General features: G+C 42.8%; 1 protein-coding gene across 1 annotated transcript in view; it reads right to left on the reverse strand.

Annotated features, from left to right (window-relative positions):
• The window catches only part of UBR7 (ubiquitin protein ligase E3 component n-recognin 7), a 28,067-nt gene extending 4,876 nt beyond the window's left edge, over positions 1-23,191 (reverse strand). Inside the window, exons 1-10 of the mRNA XM_053253878.1 lie at positions 22,795-23,191; positions 20,753-20,886; positions 20,117-20,177; positions 18,841-18,933; positions 18,349-18,402; positions 17,775-17,880; positions 13,441-13,596; positions 11,160-11,308; positions 10,374-10,536; positions 9,291-9,352 (exon numbers count right to left, since the gene is read on the reverse strand). Of these exons, the coding sequence (XP_053109853.1) occupies positions 9,291-9,352; positions 10,374-10,536; positions 11,160-11,308; positions 13,441-13,596; positions 17,775-17,880; positions 18,349-18,402; positions 18,841-18,933; positions 20,117-20,177; positions 20,753-20,886; positions 22,795-22,968 (1,152 nt within the window). The 5' untranslated portion in view covers positions 22,969-23,191. The remainder of the gene's footprint in view (positions 1-9,290; positions 9,353-10,373; positions 10,537-11,159; positions 11,309-13,440; positions 13,597-17,774; positions 17,881-18,348; positions 18,403-18,840; positions 18,934-20,116; positions 20,178-20,752; positions 20,887-22,794) is intronic.
• Positions 23,192-24,057: the final 866 nt, after the last annotated feature.

A 24,057-nucleotide genomic window follows, 5' to 3' on the forward strand; every position in this document is an offset into this window, starting at 1 on the left:
ATCTAGCATTGTGTATCAGTGTTTGTGAAACTCACAAGAGACACAATGGGTTAGGGTTAGTTACCAGTCTCACACTGCTAAAATTAACTTGCTCTCCGGTAATTCCCTTAACTTGCTGACAGGATGCTTCTGCATTAGTCAAATGTATTGATTAAGCCTCACACAAGTACCCCCTTTTGATGTTACTTTAAACATTCTTTTTCTTAGAATCACATAGATGTACACAAGTAGTAATTTAATTGCTCTCTAACACACATAGTTTGGCTTCTTCCTTCTTTCTTAATATCTTTGAATTTTACCATTCTTGGGACAAGGCAGGAGAAGATGTAGATTTGTTTTGGGGAATGACAATAGAACAATACTCTGCTAACAGAAGATGAACTGAGATCCTGTGTTCCCTGACTGACCAAATATCATGAGCTAATTTTGATAATTAAAAGACAATACCCAGAGGATAACAGGAATGGAAATCAAAGGGAGAAGCAACTACAAAAATTGGAGTCCCTGCTAACTTGGCAAAGAGGCACCTTTTAATGTGGTGATTCTCTTTATTTAGCAGGGGGGGAGCACCTAGCCCCTCTACCCCTTCTTTGGCCTTCTCTCCCTGGCTGTTCTCAACAGAAAACAAAGTATCAGAGATGCATCATGTAGTCACATCTAGTTTGACTCTCCATGATCAGAAGTTTGGAAAGATCCTCAGACTATGGGGTCAACTACAACTAAAGAGGCAACTTTTAACGTGGTGATTCTCTTTATTTAGCAGGGGGAGAGTAACTGGCCCTATCCACCCCCAGCACAGTACCTCCAGTGACTGTTGCTGGTGTCTATCTTGTGTTTCTTTTTAGATTGTGAGCCGTTTGGGGACAAGGTTCCATCTTATTTATGTATTATTTCTCTGTGTAAACCGCCCTGAGCCATATTTGGAAGGGTGGTCTAGAAACCGAATAAATAATAATAATGATTAAAATAACAACAACAACTAGTTGACCGGGCGCATAGCATCTGTGCCCCTAGTTCTCCCTGGTTACCCCCCGTCAACCCCTTTTCCCTAGCTCTTCCCCCAGGTGTCTCTAACCGCCGCCCACCCTTTCGCTTCTCTCCCCCCCGCCCCGCTTGTGGTTTCTGACCGGCTTGCTGGCCCGTTTGCTCCTGCTGCCGCTTCCTCACACTGGCGGCGCGCAGTGCCCGCCACAGCTGGTCCCGCCGCCGTCCGCCATTTCCCTGGGCAGCAGCTCAACAGTCTCATGAATACTGCCGCGCGTGAGCTCCACCGCCCAGCCAATCTGGCGCCTCGGCTTCCCAGCCAATCCGCTGGGTTGCCGGGACGCATCCCCACAGAGGCACGTCTACAGGGATTAATAATATATAAGATAATAATAATCACCCCCGGTGAGGCACTACCTTGGCGTAGTTGTGGGGCTTGCATGCTCTGAGGAAGGTGAGAGCTATGCCAGAGGTCCAACCATACTGGACAGGTCTCACCAGAGGAGCCAGACAAAGAGTGCCTCTCCCATCAACAATATGGTGAGATGTAACTTTACTAAATCTATACTGGATCGGTCGTTGCCCGAGTCAACAAGGACCGCGCCAGGTGCTATAGTCCCTTGACATCTGGTGGCAAGTGGGCAACAGGACTCAGGATCTTCAGTTGAGCAACCAGGGCTGAAGACAACGAAGTTACTGGAAGAAACGTCGCTTAACCGAAAAAAATATACGAAAAATGCCAACAAGGAAATAATGATCTGCTATTACAAGTCTAGTCCAACTAGAAGAGGTTATTTTAAAAGGATGTACCAAATTTGGGAAGAGAAGCATCCAGATACAGAAATAACAGAACAAAGGCTAGCAGATCAGAGAAGATTCATAATAAGAAACAAAGTATTCACAGGAGTTGAGCTGGAAGAACTGCAAAGAGCAACACAGGCTCAAGATATGGAAGAAGAATTACCACCAACTGAAGCAGTTGCTCGGGCGCAGGTGGAGAAGGATGCCACTGTTGCTGAACTGTTTCAAAATCAAAACCAGGTAACCTCCCCTTTGCCTTCACCTCAAAAACCCAAATGCCGTTTAACAGAAAAGCAACAAGAACTAAAGCAAAAAATAACTGAGCACAAGAACCAAACAACCACCAGGATTCGCCTTCCAGCTCTAAAAACAGTTGCCAAAAAACAACTTGCTCAGGTATTAAAAGATGTCAATGCTGCACTTGCAGAAATAACAACCAATAATTTGCAAGAAACAAACCAACTAATGTACAGTGCAGCAGCAACAACAACAACAACACCACAAGAGCTCAGATATAAGATCAATGAACCTGTCAAAAAAGAAAGTAGTACATCACCTAAATGGAAGATTAGATTAGAAAATAAAATCTCCAGGCTTAGATCAGATGCTAGTAAATTGAAAGATATGAAAGACAAGAAGCTGAAGAATGAAAACACCAAACAGTATCTGATCCAAAAATACCACCTAGATTCAAGGAGAATTAGAGAAGTCCTGGAAATAATAAAGCAGCAAATAACAGCAGTGTCAAAAAAGATTAGCAGATATGAAGCCAGAACTACACAACACAGGCAGAATCTCCAATTCCAGTCGAATCAGAGACATTTCTACCAAAGCATAGAAGGAGAAACTGCAAGAAACAGAAACACCAAATAAAGAAGAAACAGTGCAATTCTGGCGGAAATTATGGGACAATCCAATAGATTATAATAAAAAAGCAGGCTGGGTGAAAGAGGTCAAAAAATGTAACCAACAAATGTAAGATCTAATAATAACACCAGAATTAATAAGTGAAAGAGCAAAGAAAATTAAAAATTAGACTGCTCCAGGTGACGATGAACTGCATGGCTTTTGGCTTAAACACCTAACAAGCCTTCATAAACAACTATCAAAACAATTCAATCACATTTTGCAAGGAGGTGATATTGAACTATGGCTAACAACTGGGAAAACTCATCTCATCATGAAAGACCCAGCAAAAGGTGCAGTTCCAAGTAACTATAGACCGATAACCTGCCTGCCAACCATGTTCAAATTATTAACTGGAATAATAGCAGATGAAGTGATGCAACACTTATTAACTAACAAACAGCTTCCAGTTGAACAGAAAGGAAATTGCCCGAACACCAGAGGCACAAAAGACCAGCTGCTGATTGACAAAATGATTTTAGAAAATTGCAAGAGAAGAAAAACAAATCTAAGTGTTGCATGGATTGACTACAAGAAAGCCTTCAATTCATTGCCTCACACATGGATACTAAAATGTTTAGAAACAACTGGTGTCAGCAAAAACATTCAGATATTTATAAAAAAGCAATGAGCATGTGGAGTACACAGTTAACAATCAATGGTGAGACATTTGGACAGGTTAGCATTAGAAGAGGCATTTTCCAAGGGGACTCACTATCCCCTCTGTTGTTTGTAATCGCCATGACCCCACTTTCACAAATACTAAACAAAACAGGCCTCAGATACCAAACATCTAAAATATCAAGTCAAATCAACCATCTGCTGAACATGGACGATCTGAAGTTGTATGTAAAGTCCCAGTCAGAAATCGAATCACTGCTAAACACTGTCCATATATTCAGTAGCGATATAGCAATGGAGTTTGGACTAGACAAGTGTGCTGCATTAATAATGAACAGAGGAAAAAAATCACTTAATTCCACTACTACAATTTGGGAACAGTTGGATATCTATATAACCAAAGCATTATTGAATTTTCCCCATGCTTCTGTAATTCTTATGGGGGATTTTAACTCCAGATGTGGTACCGATGATAAAACGTTGATGGCCTCACATTTTTGGAAATGGGGAGATTGCATAGATGGTGCTTCTCTCATTAACCGTTATTCTAAAGATAAATGTATCAACTCATCAAGAGCTCAATTGCTCTATTTAACTAAGATACATGAGTTGACCATTTTAAACGGTATTATACCCTCAGATATTCCTGGGGAATATACGTTTCTTTCCTCCCGGGGAAATAGTGTAGTGGACTATGTTATGGCTTCCAAATCGATCCTTCCCTATGTATCTTCCTTTGAAGTGGGTGAGCAAATTTTTAGTGATCACTTACCCATGAACATCTATTTAGATCTTCCTCAAGAAAGGAGGGTTAATTTGTTCCCCTGTGCTTTTGGAGGAAAGTTCTGCCAATCTTAGCTGCAAAATAAAATGGTCCAAGGAGGTAGAAAATGAGATCTCCAGGTTCTATGATTCTCCCGAAGGTAGAGATTTATTTGATTCCATTGTGCAAGCTCACTTGGGACCTCAAACAATTGTTGCATACGGAAAATTGGAAACTGCTTTTATGCAAAAGTTCCTACATTGTAGTAAGCTACATTCCACACAGACCTATAGTAAAAGAGCAGCTAATAACTGGTTTGATCTGCATTGCAAGGCTTTACGTAAACAACTGCTGACTATCTATAGAGAATACAGATCGGGTACAGAACAAACAGTCCCATCAATCTACTATCAGATTTAAAAGGCATACAAAAGTACTCTTAAATATGCTAAACAACAAGCACTGCGAAATGTCTGGAACAAGCTTATCATGGCCACTACTAATAAAGATAGCCACACTTTTTGGAGATTGGTTTTGGCAACCAGCCGGGTTAGTATCCCTTGTAAAATTCCGGCTAGATCGTGGGAATCTCACTTTTTTGCCGTCTATAATGGATGCCCAGCCTAGCCCAGATTTTTGTTCTCCCTCTGATTGGGGAGTTGCCCCATTGGCCTCCTGTTACGCCCACTGAAATAATGGATCTAATAGGTCACCTTAAAAATTGAAAAGCTCCTGGTCCTGATCTTATTCTTCCTGAACTATTAAAATCTAATATAGAATGGTGGGCTTTAGTTCTAGCTAATTTATTTACATCGATCAATAGTTCAGGTGTTGTTCCAGAGCAATGGAAATCAGCAATAGTGGTTCCCATATTCAAAAATGGTTCCCATTCAGACCCATCCAATTATCGACCCATTAGTTTGCTGTCAGTGGTTGGCAAATTATATGCTCTGTACCTTTTGGATAAGCTTGAGGCATGGATCTCAGAAAATCAAATTCTCGGGATTGAACAAGCAGGCTTTAGAGCAGGCCGCTCTACTCTCGATCATTGTATGATCTTGCACCATCTAGCAAAGAAATACTCTAGCGGCCCCAAATGTAAATTTTTTGTTGCCTTTATTGACTTAAAATCTGCGTTTGATTCTATCTCCAGATATTTATTATGGTCCAAACTTGAAAAAACAAGATAAGAGATTGCTATTTTTGATGATGCAGCTTTATTCCAATTCCTCATTACGGGTTAGATATGCTATCAATGGGGCCCTAACTGATTCTATCCCCTCTACTCGAGGGGTTAGACAGGGCTGCGTCTTGGCCCCGACACGGTTCAATCTCTTTATCAATGATTTGGCTCCATTTCTGGAGAGTGTGGACTCCCATGCCCCAAAGCTGGCTAACAAACGAGTGCCCATTTTACTCTATGCCGATGACGCAGCCGTGCTATCTCAGTCCAGATTAGGTTTACAAAGACTGTTGTGTGCTTTTGCCGGCTACTGCAATGATAACAAACTAACAGTTAACTACAAAAAAACAAAGGTCCTGGTTTTCTCTAAATCCAGGAAACTATATAAATGGGTAATAAATCAGAACCACATTGAGCAGGTTTACAACTATAAATATTTAGGCATATCATTTCAATATAATCTAAATTGGAAAACCCAAAGGCTGTCTTCAATTCACAAAGCCCGCAATACCCTCAGTGCCTTTTTGCGATTTTACTACTCTAAAGGGGGCCAGTTTGTTCCCATGGCACTCCAGGTATTTCGTGCTAAGATCGTGGCCCAACTACTTTTTGGAGTTTCGCTATGGATCCAGGGTGTAACAGCTGAACTGGAGAGAGTACAGTCTATTTTTCTGAGAGCAATTTTTGCAGTGCCTAGATGTGTGCCTTATTCTGCTCTATGTTTGGAATCTGGGTCTTTCTCTATTGTCTGTAAAGCCTGGGAGCTTACTTTCACTAGATGGAGTAAACTCTGTTCTGAGATTCAGGAATTTTCTTTTTCCCAACATCTATGGGTGGATTCTTATCCTAACCCTTGGCTAACATTTGTAAATAATAAAATTATTCAACTGGGCCTTTCTCCTTCAGAACTCCTCACTTGGGAATATAATAAGGTGAAGGAAATATTATTTCTCCGGTTGCACGATATTGAACGGCAGGAACTTAGGTCTTCGGCCAATAGGACTTGCTCCCCTTTACATTTTGGGATTTTGCCACCCTGGGGAGATAGAGGTGCTAGTTATTTGACAACGCTACATTTTTTCAAATTTTGGGCTGCATTTGCCCGGGCTGGGTTCAATGTGTTGCCCTCTTCCCTTTTGGATCGGAGGTTTACAAAAGATAATCCTGTTGCGGTTTTCTGCCCTTGTGGCGTTGGCCTTCTGGAAACTGTCACCCATGTGTTGTTGTACTGCTCGTTGTATCGGGACGCTAGAGAAGAGCTCATTTCCCCTTTGTTACTTAAATTTCCCGGAAGGTGTGATCTCTTTTATACTTATTACTGCCTCGCGGATTCGAGCCCTGGGACTACAGCAGTTGTGGCTAAATTTTTCTATATTGCCATTAGGTTGAGGTCCCTATTAAGTGCCTAACTGCGAGAGCTGTCTGTTGTTTTTAAATAATTTATTACTATTGATTGTAATCTGTCATATTGTGTTTTAGCATTGTTTTATTGACGTACTGTGTATATTTGTTACTACCATTTTTGCTGGCCAACGGCCGTAATAAAACTGATGATGATGAAAAACAGAAGGAATAGAACTGCCCAATGGAAGCAAGATCAAGAACCTGGAAGAGAAAGAACATTACAAATACTTGGCCATTCTCCAGGCTGATAACATCGCACACACTGAAGTTAAAAGAAAAATTGGAAGTGAATACATCAGGAGAGTTAGAAAAATCCTAAAGTCCAAACTCAATGGCAGCTACACCATACAAGCCATAAACACCTGGGCTTTACCTGTTATCAGATACACTGCAGGAATAATAGACTGGACACAGGCAGAGCTAGAGACGCTAGATCGTAAGAACAGGAAAATCATGACCATCAATCATGCTCTGCACCCCCGCAGTGATGTCGATAGGCTATACCTCCCTCGCAGCTCAGGTGGAAGAGGAACGCTGCAAGTCCATCAAACAGCAGAGGAGGAGAAAAGAGGCCTTGAAGAATATATCAAGGACAGTGAAGAAGATGCACTTCAAATGGTCAATAAAACGAAACTATTCAACACCAATGAAACAAAGCAGGCCTACAAGAAAGAACAAGTTAAGAACCGAGCAGAAAAATGGAAAAAGAAGCCCCTGCATGGTCAATATTTGCACAATATAAGTGGAAAATCAGACATCACCAAACCTGGCAATGGCTTAAGAATGGTTACTTGAAGAAAGAAACTGAGGGTTTAATACTGGCTGCGCAAGAACAGGCACTAAGAACAAATGCAATAAGAGCAAAAGTAGAAAAATCCACAACAAACAGCAAGTGCCGCCTTTGTAAAGAAGCAGATGAAACAGTGGGCCACCTAATCAGCTGTTGTAAAAAGATCACACAGACTGACTACAAACAAAGGCATGACAAGGTAGCAGGGATGATACACTGGAACATCTGCAAAAAATACAAGCTACCTGTAGCCAAAAATTGGTGGGACTATAAAATTGAAAAAGTGGTAGAAAATGAATACGTAAAAATATTATGGGACTTCCGACGACAGACAAACATCTGCCACACAATACACCAGATATAAGTGTAGTCGAGAAGAAAGAAAAACAAGTGAAAATAATCAACATAGCAATACCAGGGGATAGCAGAATAGAAGAAAAAGAAATAGAAAAAATCACCAAATACAAAGATCTACAAAATGAAATTGAAAGGCTGTGGCAGAAAAAGACCCAAATAATCCCAGTGGTAATTGGCGCCCTGGGTGCAGTTCCAAAAGACCTTGAAGAGCACCTCAACACCATAGGGGCCACAGAAATCACCATCAGCCAATTACAAAAAGCAGCTTTACTGGGAACAGCCTATATTCTGCGACGATATCTATAACAACAGCAACAACATTGACAATAAAATTCAGCCATCCTAGGTCCTTGGGAAGGCCTCGATGTCTGGATAAAACAAACCAGTCAATAACACCTGTCTGACTGTGTAAATAAATAAATAAATGGCGCAAGCCAAACAGAGAGCCAGCAAGCTTTGCCTAACCAGCAGATCTGTGCTCAAGAGCCATCCCAGAGTTTGCTGCTGAAGCCGCGGGACTAAAAGCAGGAACTCTTTCCATGGACAGGAACTGTCGGTGACTTCTGCTGAGCAGTGAGTAGTCAAGACTCCACAGCCATGGTGCTCTCGCTCTCCGCCTCACTCTAAGCAAACTACCACCAGCCTGCTTGAAGCTTGCACGCCAGGCTCCTGTTCTCCAGCACCCGCGTTTCTCCTCCACCTGAAGCCTGCACCGCTCTCAATTGCTCTCTCCAGCAATGAACAAATCCTTAGAAGCCTTCTTCGTGAACCTGGTGAGATGCCTATTCAACGCACAGCCTAGCCTGCTCCCCACTTCCCTCCTGCCTACTAATCACTGCTGCCCCCTTCTTAAGCAAACACCTCCCTGCCGCCCCTTTCCCGACGTTGCTCTTCAAAACTCCCAGGCGTCCTTTGCACCCAAAGCCCCAGTTCGGCTCGAGACTTTGCAGAGAGAGGAGCTCTGTTTGCAAGCTCCTCTCCTTCGAGTTGTGGGGCCCTGATTGGCCCGACTGACGCGGGCCTTGTTGGGGTTGGGACTCGGGCGGCTGGGCGGGTGGTCGGCGGCTGTAGTTTGGGCCGATTTGGCCCGTGATCCGGCCATGTGGGGGTGGCTTCTTTGGCCCGAAATCGGGCCTTGTGTTGGGCGGCTGGGTGGGTGGTCGGCGGCGGCGGCAGCAGTTTGGGCCGATTTGGCCCGTAATCCGGTCGCGTGGGGGCAGCGACGTCGGCTGGTGTCCTGCCGCCCCAATTACTCGTAGAATTACGGGCGCCAAGCAGGAAAGCAGCGGGAGGGATTAGTAAATCCTGCCGCTGCTCTTAAAGATACCCCCCCCCACCCAGTGCCAGACCGCAGTTGGCAGTTCCGTGCACACCCCTATTTAGAGGTCCGTAACAGGGCCTCTGAACCGGTTCATGTACAACTCTGTTATCCAAAGATCCCTTAAGAGTATTCACTTGAATAAGAACTTAAATATACTTACTGTCCCTTCATCTGCAAATCTTCTCAGATAGTCTTTTAATTCTGTTTTCAGGTCATTGTATTCTGGGTGGATTTGTAAAAAAAATAAAAAGATTTGCTGGAGCAATACATTCACTTCAGGGATTGTTTTCTTACTTCCAGTGTGGCTATCCACTTGGCACCAGAGCAGATCCAGTTAAAGACATTACCTTAGCCACACTAGCTCCATTCACATGTTCTGTTCAACACTCTTATGAGTGCACAGTGTACACAGGAACAGATCTGTACAGTTAGTCACACGTTGCATTCAATACAGGTACAGCAGTACTCTTCCCATTTCTACCATGCATTCGAGGGGTCTGTACCCAGGTTCACTTCTTAAATGAACACAGGTAGTCAGTCATTCACACAAGAACATGTATAAGCATCTGAACACTTGTACAGCTAGTGTCTGTACAAAGTGTCTGAACACTCAATACAGCTACTGCCTCTCTGCTTTCCCTCTTTTCACTTTCTTCTTCCCAGCAAAACCTAATTTAGTGTGGCTCACAAGTGAATGTATTCCATACAGAATTTTATCTGAGGTTTTCCAGGATACTCTACTCAACTATATCATTTACAAACAAAATTATTATTTTTTATTATTTTACATTTATATCCCACTCTTCCTCCAAGGAGCCCAGAGCGGTGTACTACATACTTGAGTTTCTCTTTCACAACAACCCTGTGAAGTAGGTTAGGCTGAGAGAGAAGTGACTGGCCCAGAGTCACCCAGCTAGTCTTATGGCTGAATGGGGATTTGAACTCGGGTCTCCCCGGTCCTAGTCCAGCATTCTACAGTCCTGACAAGAGGTAATACGCTGAGCCAACTGGCTGACAAGAGTGCTAACCCCAGTGGTAATCAGGGGAAGCCATCCATCAGTTGGTGAGCTCCGCCCTCCTACCCCAATTTCACCAGCTGTGAATGGAATGGAACTCTTAGGGAAGCACTGTATCTCATCCCCAATACGTAGTCACAATTTGCTCCTGGGAAATATAGTAGGATGTGTTGGATTTTAAAACGGAAATATTATCTAACTGTTAATTCCACTATGAAGTTACTTACCACATATAAGTTCCACCTGTTGAACTCTATCCATGCTGCTAAGTGTGTCCATTAAAGGATCTCTCCTGTCTGCTTCTTGATCCCTCGTCCCTTTGTTCTCATAGGCTAAGACTGTATCACATTCATCTGTTAGGAATGGGATGTCCAGATCAGAGTACATTTTCTGAAACACAAATATTTACCATCATTTATACATCATATCTTATCTGAAACCTGTGCATTGGCTTCTTTTAAAAAGGTGTCCATTTAGAAGTTTGCTTGAACTGAACACTTTCAACTGCTGTGGTAAACTGCTGAAACTTGTAGACTTTAGTCCAGCCAAGGGAAGCAGGGAGACAACACTGGTAAAAAATATCTAGGCAGATGGAAGGCAAACCCAGCCATCTTGTATGTGGAAGAACATGCAGCTGCAGAGTTGCAGGCAAAGGGAGAGGCCTCCTGCAGAGGGCACTTTACTACAACAGTGGCTCTCTCCTTACATTCACACACTTTGATTTCTCTTTCCCAATTACCAGCCTCAGTTTCAAAGACTCCAATGGCAACTGATTAATACGATTTTCAAACTAATAGAACACACAGGGCAAGCAACACTAGTTTGCCTTTTTGCAAGCTGTTCTATACTATTCATTAAATATATTAGACAAAATTCAGCAAGTGTCTACTGCCAGTTAAAGTTTCCCCATGCTTTCCATTTCTACACAGGCACTTCAGTTTTAAAAAACAAACCCTATCATCTAGAATATTTCTGCAGCAAACGGAAGATTTTTTTTTTTTTAAATCCATTACCACACATTCTCTACAAGTGCACAGTTTGCTCCGCCAGGTATGTGGCCAAAACGTGGCTGTGTTTTTCTTTAGATATTGCTTGGCTTGAAGTTCTTGCAGCTTGCAGGTGGATGCTTCATTCTTAGCTGTCGGCAGCTTGCAGGTGGATGCTTCATTCTTAACAGTCTACAGTAAAATGAAAGGTCAGTTTTTCACTTCAACTTCCAAAGACTTTGTGCATTCTAACGTCTTTATTTATTAGCTGTCCAAAAAATTATCTTCTGACCTTGGTTTTTCAGCATTTGGGTATTATGGTGGTCCAAAAACTGAAACATCAATAGGCTATATCCACAGGACTGGGCCAAGGCAGCAGGCACCAGCCTTACCTACCTTAACTTGCCCATATTTCTCAGATTCCCACAGAGTATTAATCCCAATGTTTTTCCAAGACATGAAAGTGATAAACACCCCAACTAGGCAAATCATAACAAGGAGATGTATAAAAGAAATGGCAGAAGATGTAAGAATAACTCATCACCAGAAATACTCTACAGGCTTAAGAACATAAGAATAGCCCCGCTGGATCAGGCCCAAGGAAGCCCATCTAGTCCAGCATCCTGTTTTGCACACTGGCCCACCAGATGCCGCTGGAAGGAAGCCACAGGCAGGAGTTGAGGGTATGCCGTCTCTCCTGCTGTTACTCCCCTGCAATTGGTACTCAGAGGCATCCTGCCTTGGAGGCTGGAGGTGGCCTATAGCCCTCTGACAAGTAGCCGATGATAGACCTCTCCTCCATGAAGTTATCCAAACCCCTCTTAAAGCCATCCAGGTTGTTGGCTGTCACCACATCTGGTGGCAGAGAATTCCACAAGTTGATTATGCGTTGTATGAAAAAGTACTTCCGTTTGTTGGTCCTAGATTTCTTGGCAATCCATTTCATGGGATGACCCCTGGATCTAGTGTTACGGGAGAGGGAGAAGAATTTCTCTCTATGCACTTTCTCCACACCATGCATGATTTTATAGACCTCTATCATGTCTCCCCGCAGTCGTCTTTTCTCTAAACTAAACCTAAACCAACTCTCTCTATATATATATTTATTTACATTTTATATCCCGCTCTTCCTCCAAGGAGCCCAGAGCAGTGTACTACATACTTAGGTTTCTCCTCACAACGATACTGTGAAGTAAGTTAGACTGAGAGAGAAGTGACTGGCCCAGAGTCACCCAGCTAGTTTTCATGGCTGAATGGGGATTTGAACTCAGGTCTCCCCGGTCCTAGTCCAGCACTCTAGCCACTACACTAGCTCTCAGGTGTTGTAGCTTTGCCTCATAAGGAAGGTGCTCTAGGCCCCTGATCATCTTGGCTGCCCTCTTCTGCACTTTTTCCAGTTCTACAATGTCCTTTTTTAGATGTGGTGACCAGAATTGTATGTAGTACTCCAAGTGTGGCCACTCCATAGTTTTGTTTAAGGGCATTATAATATTAGCAGTTTGATTTTCAATCTCTTTCCTGATGATCCCTAGCATGGAATTGGCCTTTTTCACAGCTGCTGCACATTGAGTCGACACTTTCAATGAGCTGTCCACCACAACCCCAAGATCTCTCTTCTCGTCATCACCAACAGCTCAGATCCCATCAGCATATACCTGAAGTTGGGGGTCTTCTTTGGCATGCTACATTCTGTTCCATTATCCATATACCACACTACTAGGGACAGATAAAAACACTGCTTTGATTGGCTACTGCCAAGTTCCCAAGCCACACAGTCTGCCCAAAAGCTTGGGCAGTTACTTGGATAAACTCCCAGAATTCGGTCAATTTTCTACTGCATTAGGAAATATGCACACTCCAGTGCTTGTCTGCAAGCTGAAACTCCATGTGAATCACACTAGTGGCTACCCATGGAGTTACATGTTCATGTATTAGAGGCAACTATGGCACCAGGAGGCTTCCTGAATTAACCCAAGGCTATTGCTACCAAGCAGACACACAGTGTTTACTGCATGCACAGCCATACTGTGCCTGACCAAACTAGACCACTAGAGGTCTGTGCCTGCTGAATCAGTCCTAGCGGATACCCTCTTGAGGGCAAGCAGCCACTATCAGCTAGCAGGGAGTAACTAGGCCTCTCCAAGATGCTCTTGAAAGTTGAATGCAAATAATGGCTGCTGAATAATTATTAAAACAAAGACATATTTAGAAGTATCTCACCTTCTCCACCCACCACCACTTTAATTCAGACAAGAATGACAAGTTTGATCCATGAACTAAGGAAGACTTGCCTCAGAATATTTAGAGCCAGAACTGGTGGATGGCTCATTATTTTGTACCAATTTCTCTTCTTCAGTCTTCACCTGGTGATCTGCGCCATTTTCCTTTTTAACATCTTCATTTTCTTCAACATTCAGCACAACTCCATCTTCAGTAGCAAGAGTAACCTTGGTCACAGTGGGAACTACAAAAGACAGACATTCACAGCTGATATTAGCATGTCCATGAAACAAGTGGTTATTTCCAAGTCTTAGGCAGCATTACAGCTGCACTCCATAGCAAAGGGTCACATTTGATTAGACAGATCTAGCCCATCATACACTATTCACTACAACATCTTTGAACCCGGTTTCCAAGGGGTGCAGCTGGTTTAGTTTACAAGCATACAGCAATCACATAAGTCACCATCACATACTTTTCCATTAAAATGTCAGCCAACGCTCTTCACCTTCTATGCCTCACCCGTTTTCATGAAAAAGATTCCACAAAACCTGTGCTTTCATGCAAAGAGACCCTAGCAATTATGGCTAGAACAGAGGGAAACATATGCCTTAAATGAAGACCAGCACATTGCTAGGACACATTTTATTCATATTTTTGGAAGAATGCTGCAATTACCAATTTACTGAATAGCAGTTACACATCTTTTTTTAAAAAAGCAAAAATTCCCTGTTCCAGATCACAAAAATTCTCAAGTAGCATACATGAAAACTGAGCTACTTTTAAAGTATGTCCTAGAACAACTCAGACTCACAGCTTGTCCTGCCAGGTATCTGACAACACTCCTGTCAGCTCCTCCTGCAATCTGTGGCATTGAACTCATGGGCTTCAAACTTCAGAACTTCCCAATATCAATATAAATTGATTCAATTAAAAACACACTAGAAATAAAGTGATCCGTTAATAGAATGAGGATGCTGGGGATAGAGTCTTGCCTGCTGCTTCCTCTAACACAAAATAAGATATTGGACTTTAAGGTCCACAACATATGAATGGTATAAGCCCCATAGTCAATATAAACATTCTGGACAATTGCTCACATGCATCATGCTTCCAAATACTAGAATAAGAAAAGAAGATTGTCTGAAATATTTCACAGCTAGGCTCATGCTGCTGTGTGTAGGCAAAATTATCTGGGCTAGAATGCTGAGCCTCTCCCAGCAGTCAGCAACTATCAAGGGGGAAAAAACAGCAAGAGGGAGGGCTCCTAGCACCAGTGCAGGCGTCATCTCAATGAAATTCCCTCCCACACCTGCTGTCCAACAGTTGACTGGGATTGCATAAGGCTTTGTAGTCAAACACCCACCACAGTGATCAGCTGTCAGTAAGAAAAAGGGCACCATATTTCACAATACTGATATGCTATTGGGGGTGGGGCGTGGACACAGGACCTCCTGAATAGTTGTGCCACTGCCCTCCTGCCCCTTTTTGCAACCAGCAAGCCTGAAATCCATTCACAAATCGCTATTCTTGGAAGTCCAAATATACTCTTTCTGGTTCTGACAATCAGCCATTCACTGAGCAAAGGCTGTTTACACAATCAAGCTGCTCACAATAGCAGCAGGATGTGGAAGCAGCGCGCACACACATAAGGCATTGCTCCTTCCCTTCTGTGGAAAATTACAAGCTGCAATCTTGCCTGACTAGGCAGCTCTAGTGCTATACTGCTCACATGGGTAGACCACTGAAGTCCCTCTACCCTTCAACAGAAGCAAGCTGCTGGTTGATTGTTACAACCAGCTCTCAAACTAAGATTTTCTTTCATGTATCTTTAGCAGCGGGGTTATAGTGTTGAGAGCATTAGAGCATGTGCACTTGACCACAAACCATTTAAATAGCTAGAATTTAGACTACTACAACCAGATCCACAGCTACAGAATATTATATCTTGTTTACACAGTCAGACAGGTGTTATTGACTGGTTTGTTTTATCCAGACATCGAGTCCTTCCCAAGGACCTAGGATGGCTGAATTTTATTGTCAATGTTGCTGCTGTTATTATAGATATTGTCGCAGAATATAGGCTGTTCCCAGTAAAGCTGCTTTTTGTAATTGGCTGATGGTGATTTCTGTGGCTCCTATAGTGTTGAGGTGCTCTTCAAGGTCTTTTGGAACTGCACCCAGGGCGCCAATTACCACTGGGATTATTTGGGTCTTTTTCTGCCACAGCCTTTCAATTTCAATTTGTAGATCTTTGTATTTTGTGATTTTTTTCTATTTTTTCTTCTTCTATCCTCTGGTATTGCTATGTCGATTATTTTCACTTGTTTTTCTTTCTTCTTGACTACAGTTATATCTGGTGTATTGTGTGGCAGATGTTTGTCTGTTTGTAGTCGGAAGTCCCGTAATATTTTTACATCTTCATTTTTGACAACTTTTTCAATTTTATCGACCCACTAATCTTTGGCTACAGGCAGCTTGTATTTTTTGCAGATGTTCCAGTATATCAGCCCTGCTACCTTGCCATGCCTTTGTTTGTAGGCAGTCTGTGCGATCTTTTTACAACAGGTTGATTAGGTGGTCCACAGTTTCATCTGCTTCTCGACAAAGGCGGCACTTGCTGTTTGTTGTTGATTTTTCTACTTTTGCTCTTATTGCATTTGATCTTAGTACCTGTTCTTGTGCAGCCAGTATTAAACCCTCAGTTTCTTTCTTCAAGTTGCCATCCTTAAGCCATTGCCAGGTCTTGGTGATGTCTGATTTTCAAGTTATATTGTGCAAATATTGACCATGCAGTGGCTTCTTTTTCCATTTTGCTGCTCGGTTCTTAACTTGTTCTTTCTTGTAGGCCTGCTTTGTTTCATTCGTGTTGAATAGTTTCTCGTTATTGACCATCTGAAGTGCATCTTCTTCACTGTCCTTGATATATTCTTCAAGGCCTCTTTTCTCCTCCTCTACTGTTTGATGGACTTGCAGCATTCCTCTTCCACCAGAGCTGCGAGGGAGGTATAGCCTATCGACATCACTGCGGGGGTGCAGAGCATGATTGATGGTCATGATTTTCCTGGTCTTACGATCTAGCGTCTCTAGCTCTGCCTGGGTCCATTCTATTATTCCTGCAGTCTATCTGATAACAGGTATAGCCCAGGTGTTTATGGCTTGTATGGTGTTCTCACCATTGAGTTTGGACTTTAGGATTTTTCGAACTCTCCTGATGTATTCACTTCCCATTTTTCTTTTAACTTCAGTGTGTGCGATGTTATCAGCCTGCAGAATGGCCAAGTATTTGTAATGTTCTTTCTCTTCCAGGTTCTTGATCTTGGTTCCATTGGGCAGTTCTATTCCTTCTGTTTTTCTTATTTTCCCTCTGTTCATTATTAATGCAGCACACTTGTCTAATCCAAACTCCATTGCTATATGGAGTTATTATATATTACTACTACTACTACTACTACTACATTTATATCCCGCTCTTCCTCCAAGGAGCTCAGAGCAGTGTACTACATACTTGAGTTTCTCTTTCACAACAACCCTGTGAAGTAGGTTAGGCTGAGAGAGAAGTAACTGGCCCAGAGTCACCCAGCTAGTTTCATGGCTGAATGGGGATTTGAACTCGGGTCTCCCCAGTCCTAGTCCAGCACTCTATAAGCAACTAGAGCAACAGTAACATCCAAGCCCTGGTAGGAATGGATATTTTATATCACCTTGCCCCCAAGTCCTGCAGACTTCACCCTTCATCACTGATGCCAGGAAGAGTCAAGAGCCAGACATTATCTAGCTGTCCACATCAGGAAGTACTGCACACCCAGGTGCCAAACCACCTGGTGCTACTTGGCCGTAATTGCTGGACAACATGCAGCTATTTCCCTCTATGGTCACCACAGAATCTTCAAAGAGGAGCTGCAACAGTAAGATCTAGTACTGGTTTTACTGCTATTTCATTATGTTGGTTTGTTTAATTCTATTTTTTATTCCAATACTAAGATACCTTGGGTGCTGTCTGAATGGAAAAGTGGGATAAAAATCCCCCAGTAAATATATAAAACCTGAATAAGCCAAAGTTCCATTTACTTCAATGAAACTGAAGTGGTTTATATGCAATTAGAGGTAAAGTGTGCCGTCAAGTTGATTTCAACTCCTGGCACCCACAGAGCCCTGTGGTTTTCTTTTGGTTGAATACATGAGGGTTTACCATTGCCTCCCCCCGCACAGTATGAGATGATGCCTTTCAGCATCTTCCTATATCGCTGCTGCCCAATATAGTACCAGTGGGGATTCAAACCGGCAACCTTCTGCTTGTTAGTCAAGCATTTCCCTGCTGCGCCATTAGGTGGCTTTTACTTTCATTTAAATAGGTTAAGAGACTATAAATAATTCTATGAATAAAAGCATGAGTACAACAGCTGCCCTTATTCTTCTCACCTGCTAACTGTGAGGCATATGCCCAAAGGAAAGGACAGCGATCCATACAAGCCTGACACACCATTTCATGGAAGTCCCCACTATCTGGAGGGACTGCGCCAAGATGCTGAGAAAAAGAAAACAGGAACACAGGGCAATGGCACACGAGTTACAAATAAGTGTTCTTTCACAAAAATGGAACAGAGTTATCAGTCCTAACCAAGCATCAGGATCTTTCATATCCCAATCCATACATCGACAGCATACAATAGGAGCCAGCCACTCAAACAGATCAAGTCTTAAGCATTACAGCTTCTCTTTGGGAAATAGTTAAGCTAGAATTATCAAGCCATTGCCTGCTCCAATAAAACAGAGATTTAATTACCCAACAGAATTAAAGGCATAGGGATGGAACCTGCACTTTATTATTCCACAATAATATTTATGGGATCTGTTATTACTTTCAGTTAAGCAGGCTCAGGATTGCAAGTCCTGTACAAGTTAGAAAAATCTGATCCATCAGGTTACTTTTTCACTATTGCATTTCCAACTCATTTCATCTATTTAATGAAAGGATTTTATTAGATAGCCTTACCCTTCCATGAAACCAGTCTTCACAGACTATGCACTGGATCATTTCATCTGGAATCTAACACAGAGTCATAGTTTTACAATGCACATGAATTCTTCAGATCTGTGTGGAGCTGCTTTGAAAACTTCAGCTTCTGCAAAGTGCTACTGCTCGTTTATTGATGGGCTTAAGCAAACATTCTCATGCATTATCATTTTAAAATATCTGCACTGGCTGCCAACTTGCTTCCTGGCTTGGGCCTTTAAAACTCTGAATGGTCTGGGTCCCAATTACCTCAGAGAATGCTGCCTCCTCCCACTCGTACCTTCCCAGCACTTAACATCTAACTAATAAGGCCTTGTGACAGATTTCATGCTTTCGTGTCTATGTTAGCCTCCATGACAACAAGATAAATGTAGTAAAATTACTGAGCCCTGATTTAAATAAGAACTATCACTGCATTAAAAAGTATTTGCATTTCAGGTTAGAGGCAACAATGAGCCATCAATACCTTACCTCATCTTCAGGATCTGGATATGGTCTTTTACAAACACAATATAAACCATAGAAATTGTCGTTGTACTTATTTGGATTCACGTTTGCCTTTTCCTAGAAATAAATTGAGATGTGTCCTGAATACAGAACATGGGGGCAAGTATCTAGATAAAGGTCCCTTAAACCAAGTTACTTATCTTAATGTAACTACCCCAGGAAGAACTTAACATTGATATTATGTCCTGCCATACTGTATGCATATCAAGTATCTCTTCTTGATTGTTGATTCAGGCCTGAGCCTTCTGCTATATGATGTAATTTGAAACATTTCTGAACCATGACACATAATGGCTAATCAGAAGAAAGAGGATTGTACGACGGAATGTTGGCAGCCCCCCACCCCCACAGCACCTATTGATCCAGCTCAGGAAATCCACTAGTCCACATGTTCACGACGAGTAAAAATCCTGATGAGTGATATACCAACATAGCTTAAGGAACCATCTTGACTTGTAAAATATTTTGTCTGGCTGGTGAACTGAGCCAACATTTCTTGACCCTTGCCTATGTGAATCAGGTCACTTGTAGCAAAACGTATCTACCACAACTTAAGAAACATACTTACACCAGTGTTCCCTGTAACAGGGATTCCCAGATGTTGACTACAACTCCCATAATCCTCTGCCAAGGGCTACTGCAACTGGGGATAATGGGAGTTTTAACATCTGGGAATCCTGGTCACAGGAACACTGACCAGTACTCCTCCAAAACTGAACGAGTATAACAAATGAACCAAAAGCATGTTAATGGTATGCTTACAGATAACCCCCGATCTAGCAAGAGAAATTTGTGCGCTGATGCAGGTTTCCATACACATAACTAATCCAGATGAAAGAGCATCTAAATACTGTACCACATATGCATTATGGTACTCAACCAGTCTGTGCGGAGCTGGTTGAATACATGCTTTTGTGACTGGGCAAACACAGACCCATTCAGGGCCACCAGTGGTTATTATTTATTTACAGTTTCTCAACAAAGTTTTCAAACGAGTTTACACAGCCAAAGGAATACAAATAAGGAAATGGTTCACTATCTCAGAGGGGCTCCCAATCAGATTAGGCATCTAAAGCTGACTAAGGCAATATTCACAACTTCTCAAGTATAAAAAAAAGTGCATTAATTCTACTTCTGAAATGCTCACACATTTAACAAAGACATTACAGGAAGCACTCCTTTTGCTTGGAGGGGGGAAACTACTGCTTCTCTTGAAAAATAAACTTATTTTTATACTTACTGGAAGTAGTTTGCATTGCAAATTTTTGAATTTGCTGTTCCCACAATCACAGCGGAAGTTTCTGGAAGGAAAAAAAGCCAGTATACTAAGGGGGTTTTACTCTTGTGCACTTCTCCTACATCTCAGACAGGCAGGCCACAGTTGTATTAATATTTGGATGAAAAACCTCTATAGGTAACTAGTTATAACATTTATACTTCCAATTAGTTTCCAACCATCAGATTCCATCCTACTCAAATGTTTAAACACACTTTACCTGGTTTACAAGCATTATAATAGCTATATATTTGTGAACAGTATAGTCTGAGCTTTTCATTTATTTAGCTCATAGCACTGCTCATTTCACCTGTCTTTCACTGCAGGCTCACAAACCATAAATACAGCTCCAGAGAACCAATGAAGGAATCTTCGGAAGTGAAACAAACACCATTTTACCTTACCAATAAAGGTTTTTCTTTAATTCTCACATAAGGAATGTTGTATGCCCTGCATCTCTTATCAGTAAGATTTATTTTTTGCTAAAAACCTTTTATTCAGTAGCCTTTTTCTTGTGTAGAAAGATATAAAGTAACAGCCCAATTCTTACATTTAGTTGCTTTAAATAGAAAGGTTACTTTTTTATCTAATTAAAGTTACCTTTTTGTATACAGTTCAAACAACTTGTGGGTACCGTGACACTCATAACTGCATGCTAAACAGATCCCTGCTGGTTCTTCTCCTGGTGGTGTACACGTACTGCAGGCATACAAGGCTTGCCTCTTTACTGCACCCTGACAAGACAAGAGCAACATAAAATTTCAGATAATGAAAAGAATAACACACTGGGAATTCACTGTACAGTGAGATAGCAAAAGCAGCCATCTGAATCACAAAAACCAGATCCAGCTTTCTTTCTCACAGAAGATTCCATAAAGGCTCCTACTTTCTTAAGTAGAATCCATTCGAACACACAGGGCCAGGCACTTATTTCCAATTCAACCAGAAGTTATTTGCCACTGCAGTTTGCATTTAGACAGGCAGTTCCACAGCCAAGGTATATAAATAGCAATGAAATAATGTTGTGTACTCACTAAAATGTTTACTCCTGAACAAACAGCAACAAATATATGAGCAGTAAACCTTTATTAATTGAAACAGTTACTTATAAAGGTTTAAGTACTGCAGGGATGGTAAATGGTGTTTTATCAGTAAAAAACAAACTATATTCAGATTAGTCTGAAATTCTGGTTACCCAGATACCAGGTCTCTGACATAAGAAAGGGTACAAAGTAAGAGAGCCGTTAGTACTGCCAATGCCTAAAATCTAAGAACTGAAGAAGGCACCTATAAATCCATATTGTATTACAGAGCACTTGTGTTCCCTTTAATTTTTTTTCACCTGTGCACCAAATGAGTTGTTCTGGGTGACAATATCAAGGCAGTGTGTGCACACGTGCATTCAGAAAGGGGCCTTCCTGATTCAACCTGAATGGGATCTAAAATTAACTGACTGGACAACAAAAAACTTGTGTGTACACACACATGTGCCCACCTTAGAGGAAACACTGGCCACAGGTACTCATGGCAAATGTGTGACTTGATCTTTTTGACTGTCTTTGTCACAGCTTAATCAGTATTAGGGTGGGGGAAAGTGTTACTATATATCACCATCAGGCATGAAATCCCACCTTAAGAGATAGGGCAGGACATTTCTGTTGCTCACTATGCACAAGAACAGTCTTAATCTAAAGTAAAGTTCATAAATTTAGGCATACACACACGCACACACACACACACACATAGCAAAAGCTTATGTCTTGTTTCGGTCACTGTTAAGTGGACTGAACTTAACACTGAACACTGTTAAGTGGGCTGTGGAAGAACACCAGTTTAAAGTGAAGTCTGACTTTTCTACAGGACCACAACACACACCAAAAAAAGCACAGAAACTGTAAAGATGAGCACTGGCCAGAAAACACCCCTGGAGCAGCAAAAGAGTTTCCTCCATTAAGAGGAAGGACAGATTGGGAATGGCCTTACTGAATATTGGTAGAACAGCACCATCACAATGTCCATTCAGTGTAACGCGCTTTAGCACACCTGGTGGGCAATCCCAGAGTCTGGAAGCTACTAAGGTGGTCCACTCAGAATGCCATCTGGCAATCCCTGACAGAGTAACCCAAGACCAAGAAGGGAAGACGCCAAGATCTCCCTCAGTTGGTCTCCTTGTTCCCAGCAGGTCAAGTTAAATCTGTTGTTTCAAAGCCGGTAATAATTCCAGGAGCCATGAATTCTTGGTACCTTGTTGTTGCAACTGCTTATGCAAAATGTCCCATTGCTGCTGTTTCACTGCTCCTTATTTACTTGTGTGAACACTGTTATGCCACCTGACCCTGTTGGGAAAGCGATTTACAAATATTCCGGGGGGGGGGGCGAAGAGGAGAGCAACCTGAGGCTCTCGAGCTGTTGATAGACTACAATTCCCTTCATCCCTAACGAAAAGTGGGATTAGGTGAGTCGTAGTCCACCATCACTGGGAGTCCGAGACGGGCTACTCCTGTCCCAAGTCAACGAGTAACCCACGCCAATACAGCACTACTCCTTACCCCCCTCGCTTCCACCCCACAGAGGAGGGGCCCGTAGCTGAACAGGGTAGGCCGCGGGTCCCTCCTCCCTCCATGACGGGCGGCCTCCCCCACCTGCGAGTAACTGCAGCGCTCGTGGTCGCTCCCGCCCAGCACGGCGCGCGCCTCCTTCTCGAGCTCCTCGTTCTCGGCCAGCACCTCGGCTAGCGACACCACAGGCTCCTCCGCATTTCTTTCCTCTTCGTCGCCCCCGAGGCCGGTCTCAGGTTCTCCTGCCTCCTTCTCCATCCCGATCCTTCAGCCCAGGCGTTTCCGCGAAGAGGAAAAGGCGGGAAACCGCTCAAGCTCCGCCAGGGGGCGCCCCACGCACCGCCGGAAACGGAAGCTCAGCCCCCAGCCCCGACGACGACAACAACAGCGGCATCAAAGGAGCCTCACGAAGAACAAAAGGAAGCGAGGGCACGTGACCCCGACGAAGCGCACGTGAGCCTCCAGAGCCAATCACAACGCGAAGGATACGGGCGGGTAGCAGATAATGCCTGATATGATGACGCGCCTTATGCCCCGTGACCAAAACACACGAAAGAGGGGGGGCTGGTGCGTGATTGAAGTGGGTGGAGCCCCGAGGACGGTTTGGGACTCCAGAAGAAGGAGAAAGAAAAGGCCAGAGTGACTCATCTCTACTTGGAGAAGGGACTTCCGGGTTTATATTTTTCTATCTTGGCCAGGGAGGAAGTGAGAAAGACGGTAACGTGTCTCCCCCGCCCCGAAAAAAGGTACCAGCAAAAACAGGGAGGCATGTGTTTGCTTTCTAACTCAAGTGTGCGTGTATGTTAAATTAAGACATTTTAAAAATTGCCCTGGCTCTGACAATACATGTCCTGCCACTGACAATCACCATGGTGGGTGAGTGGGCTGTGGCTGGTTTACAATAGCCCTGTGATATAGTCCCCTGATGTTAATAGAGGCTGCGAAAGTCAAGACTGAAGAATACTGCAGACTAGATGTGTGCCTGAAGCACATTTCGCTTTCCAGCCAAAAGGCCCCCCAGACAAAACACCCCTAAAGTTGCAAAAAAGGTCAGACTGCTTAAATTACCCCCTCAGGCCATCTCCCAGCCCAAATCCCTCGTTCAGTGGCCAGCAGAAGCCTGTTGTGCTCCTTTGACTTCCATCCAGACGCCTTGCACTTTTATATGTTTCAAAACTCAATATAAAAATCACACAACATAAAACCTGAGTTAGAGAGCGCATGAATTCGCGTCTTTGGTGCTACATTGTATTTCCAGTGACTGTTGCTGACATCTATCTTATGTTTTAGATTGTGAGGCTGAGCCCTTTGGGGACAGGGTTCCATCTTATTTGTTTGTTGTTTCTC

Source organism: Hemicordylus capensis, chromosome 1 (assembly GCF_027244095.1).
Source record: "Hemicordylus capensis ecotype Gifberg chromosome 1, rHemCap1.1.pri, whole genome shotgun sequence".
NCBI classification, from domain to species: domain Eukaryota; kingdom Metazoa; phylum Chordata; class Lepidosauria; order Squamata; family Cordylidae; genus Hemicordylus; species Hemicordylus capensis.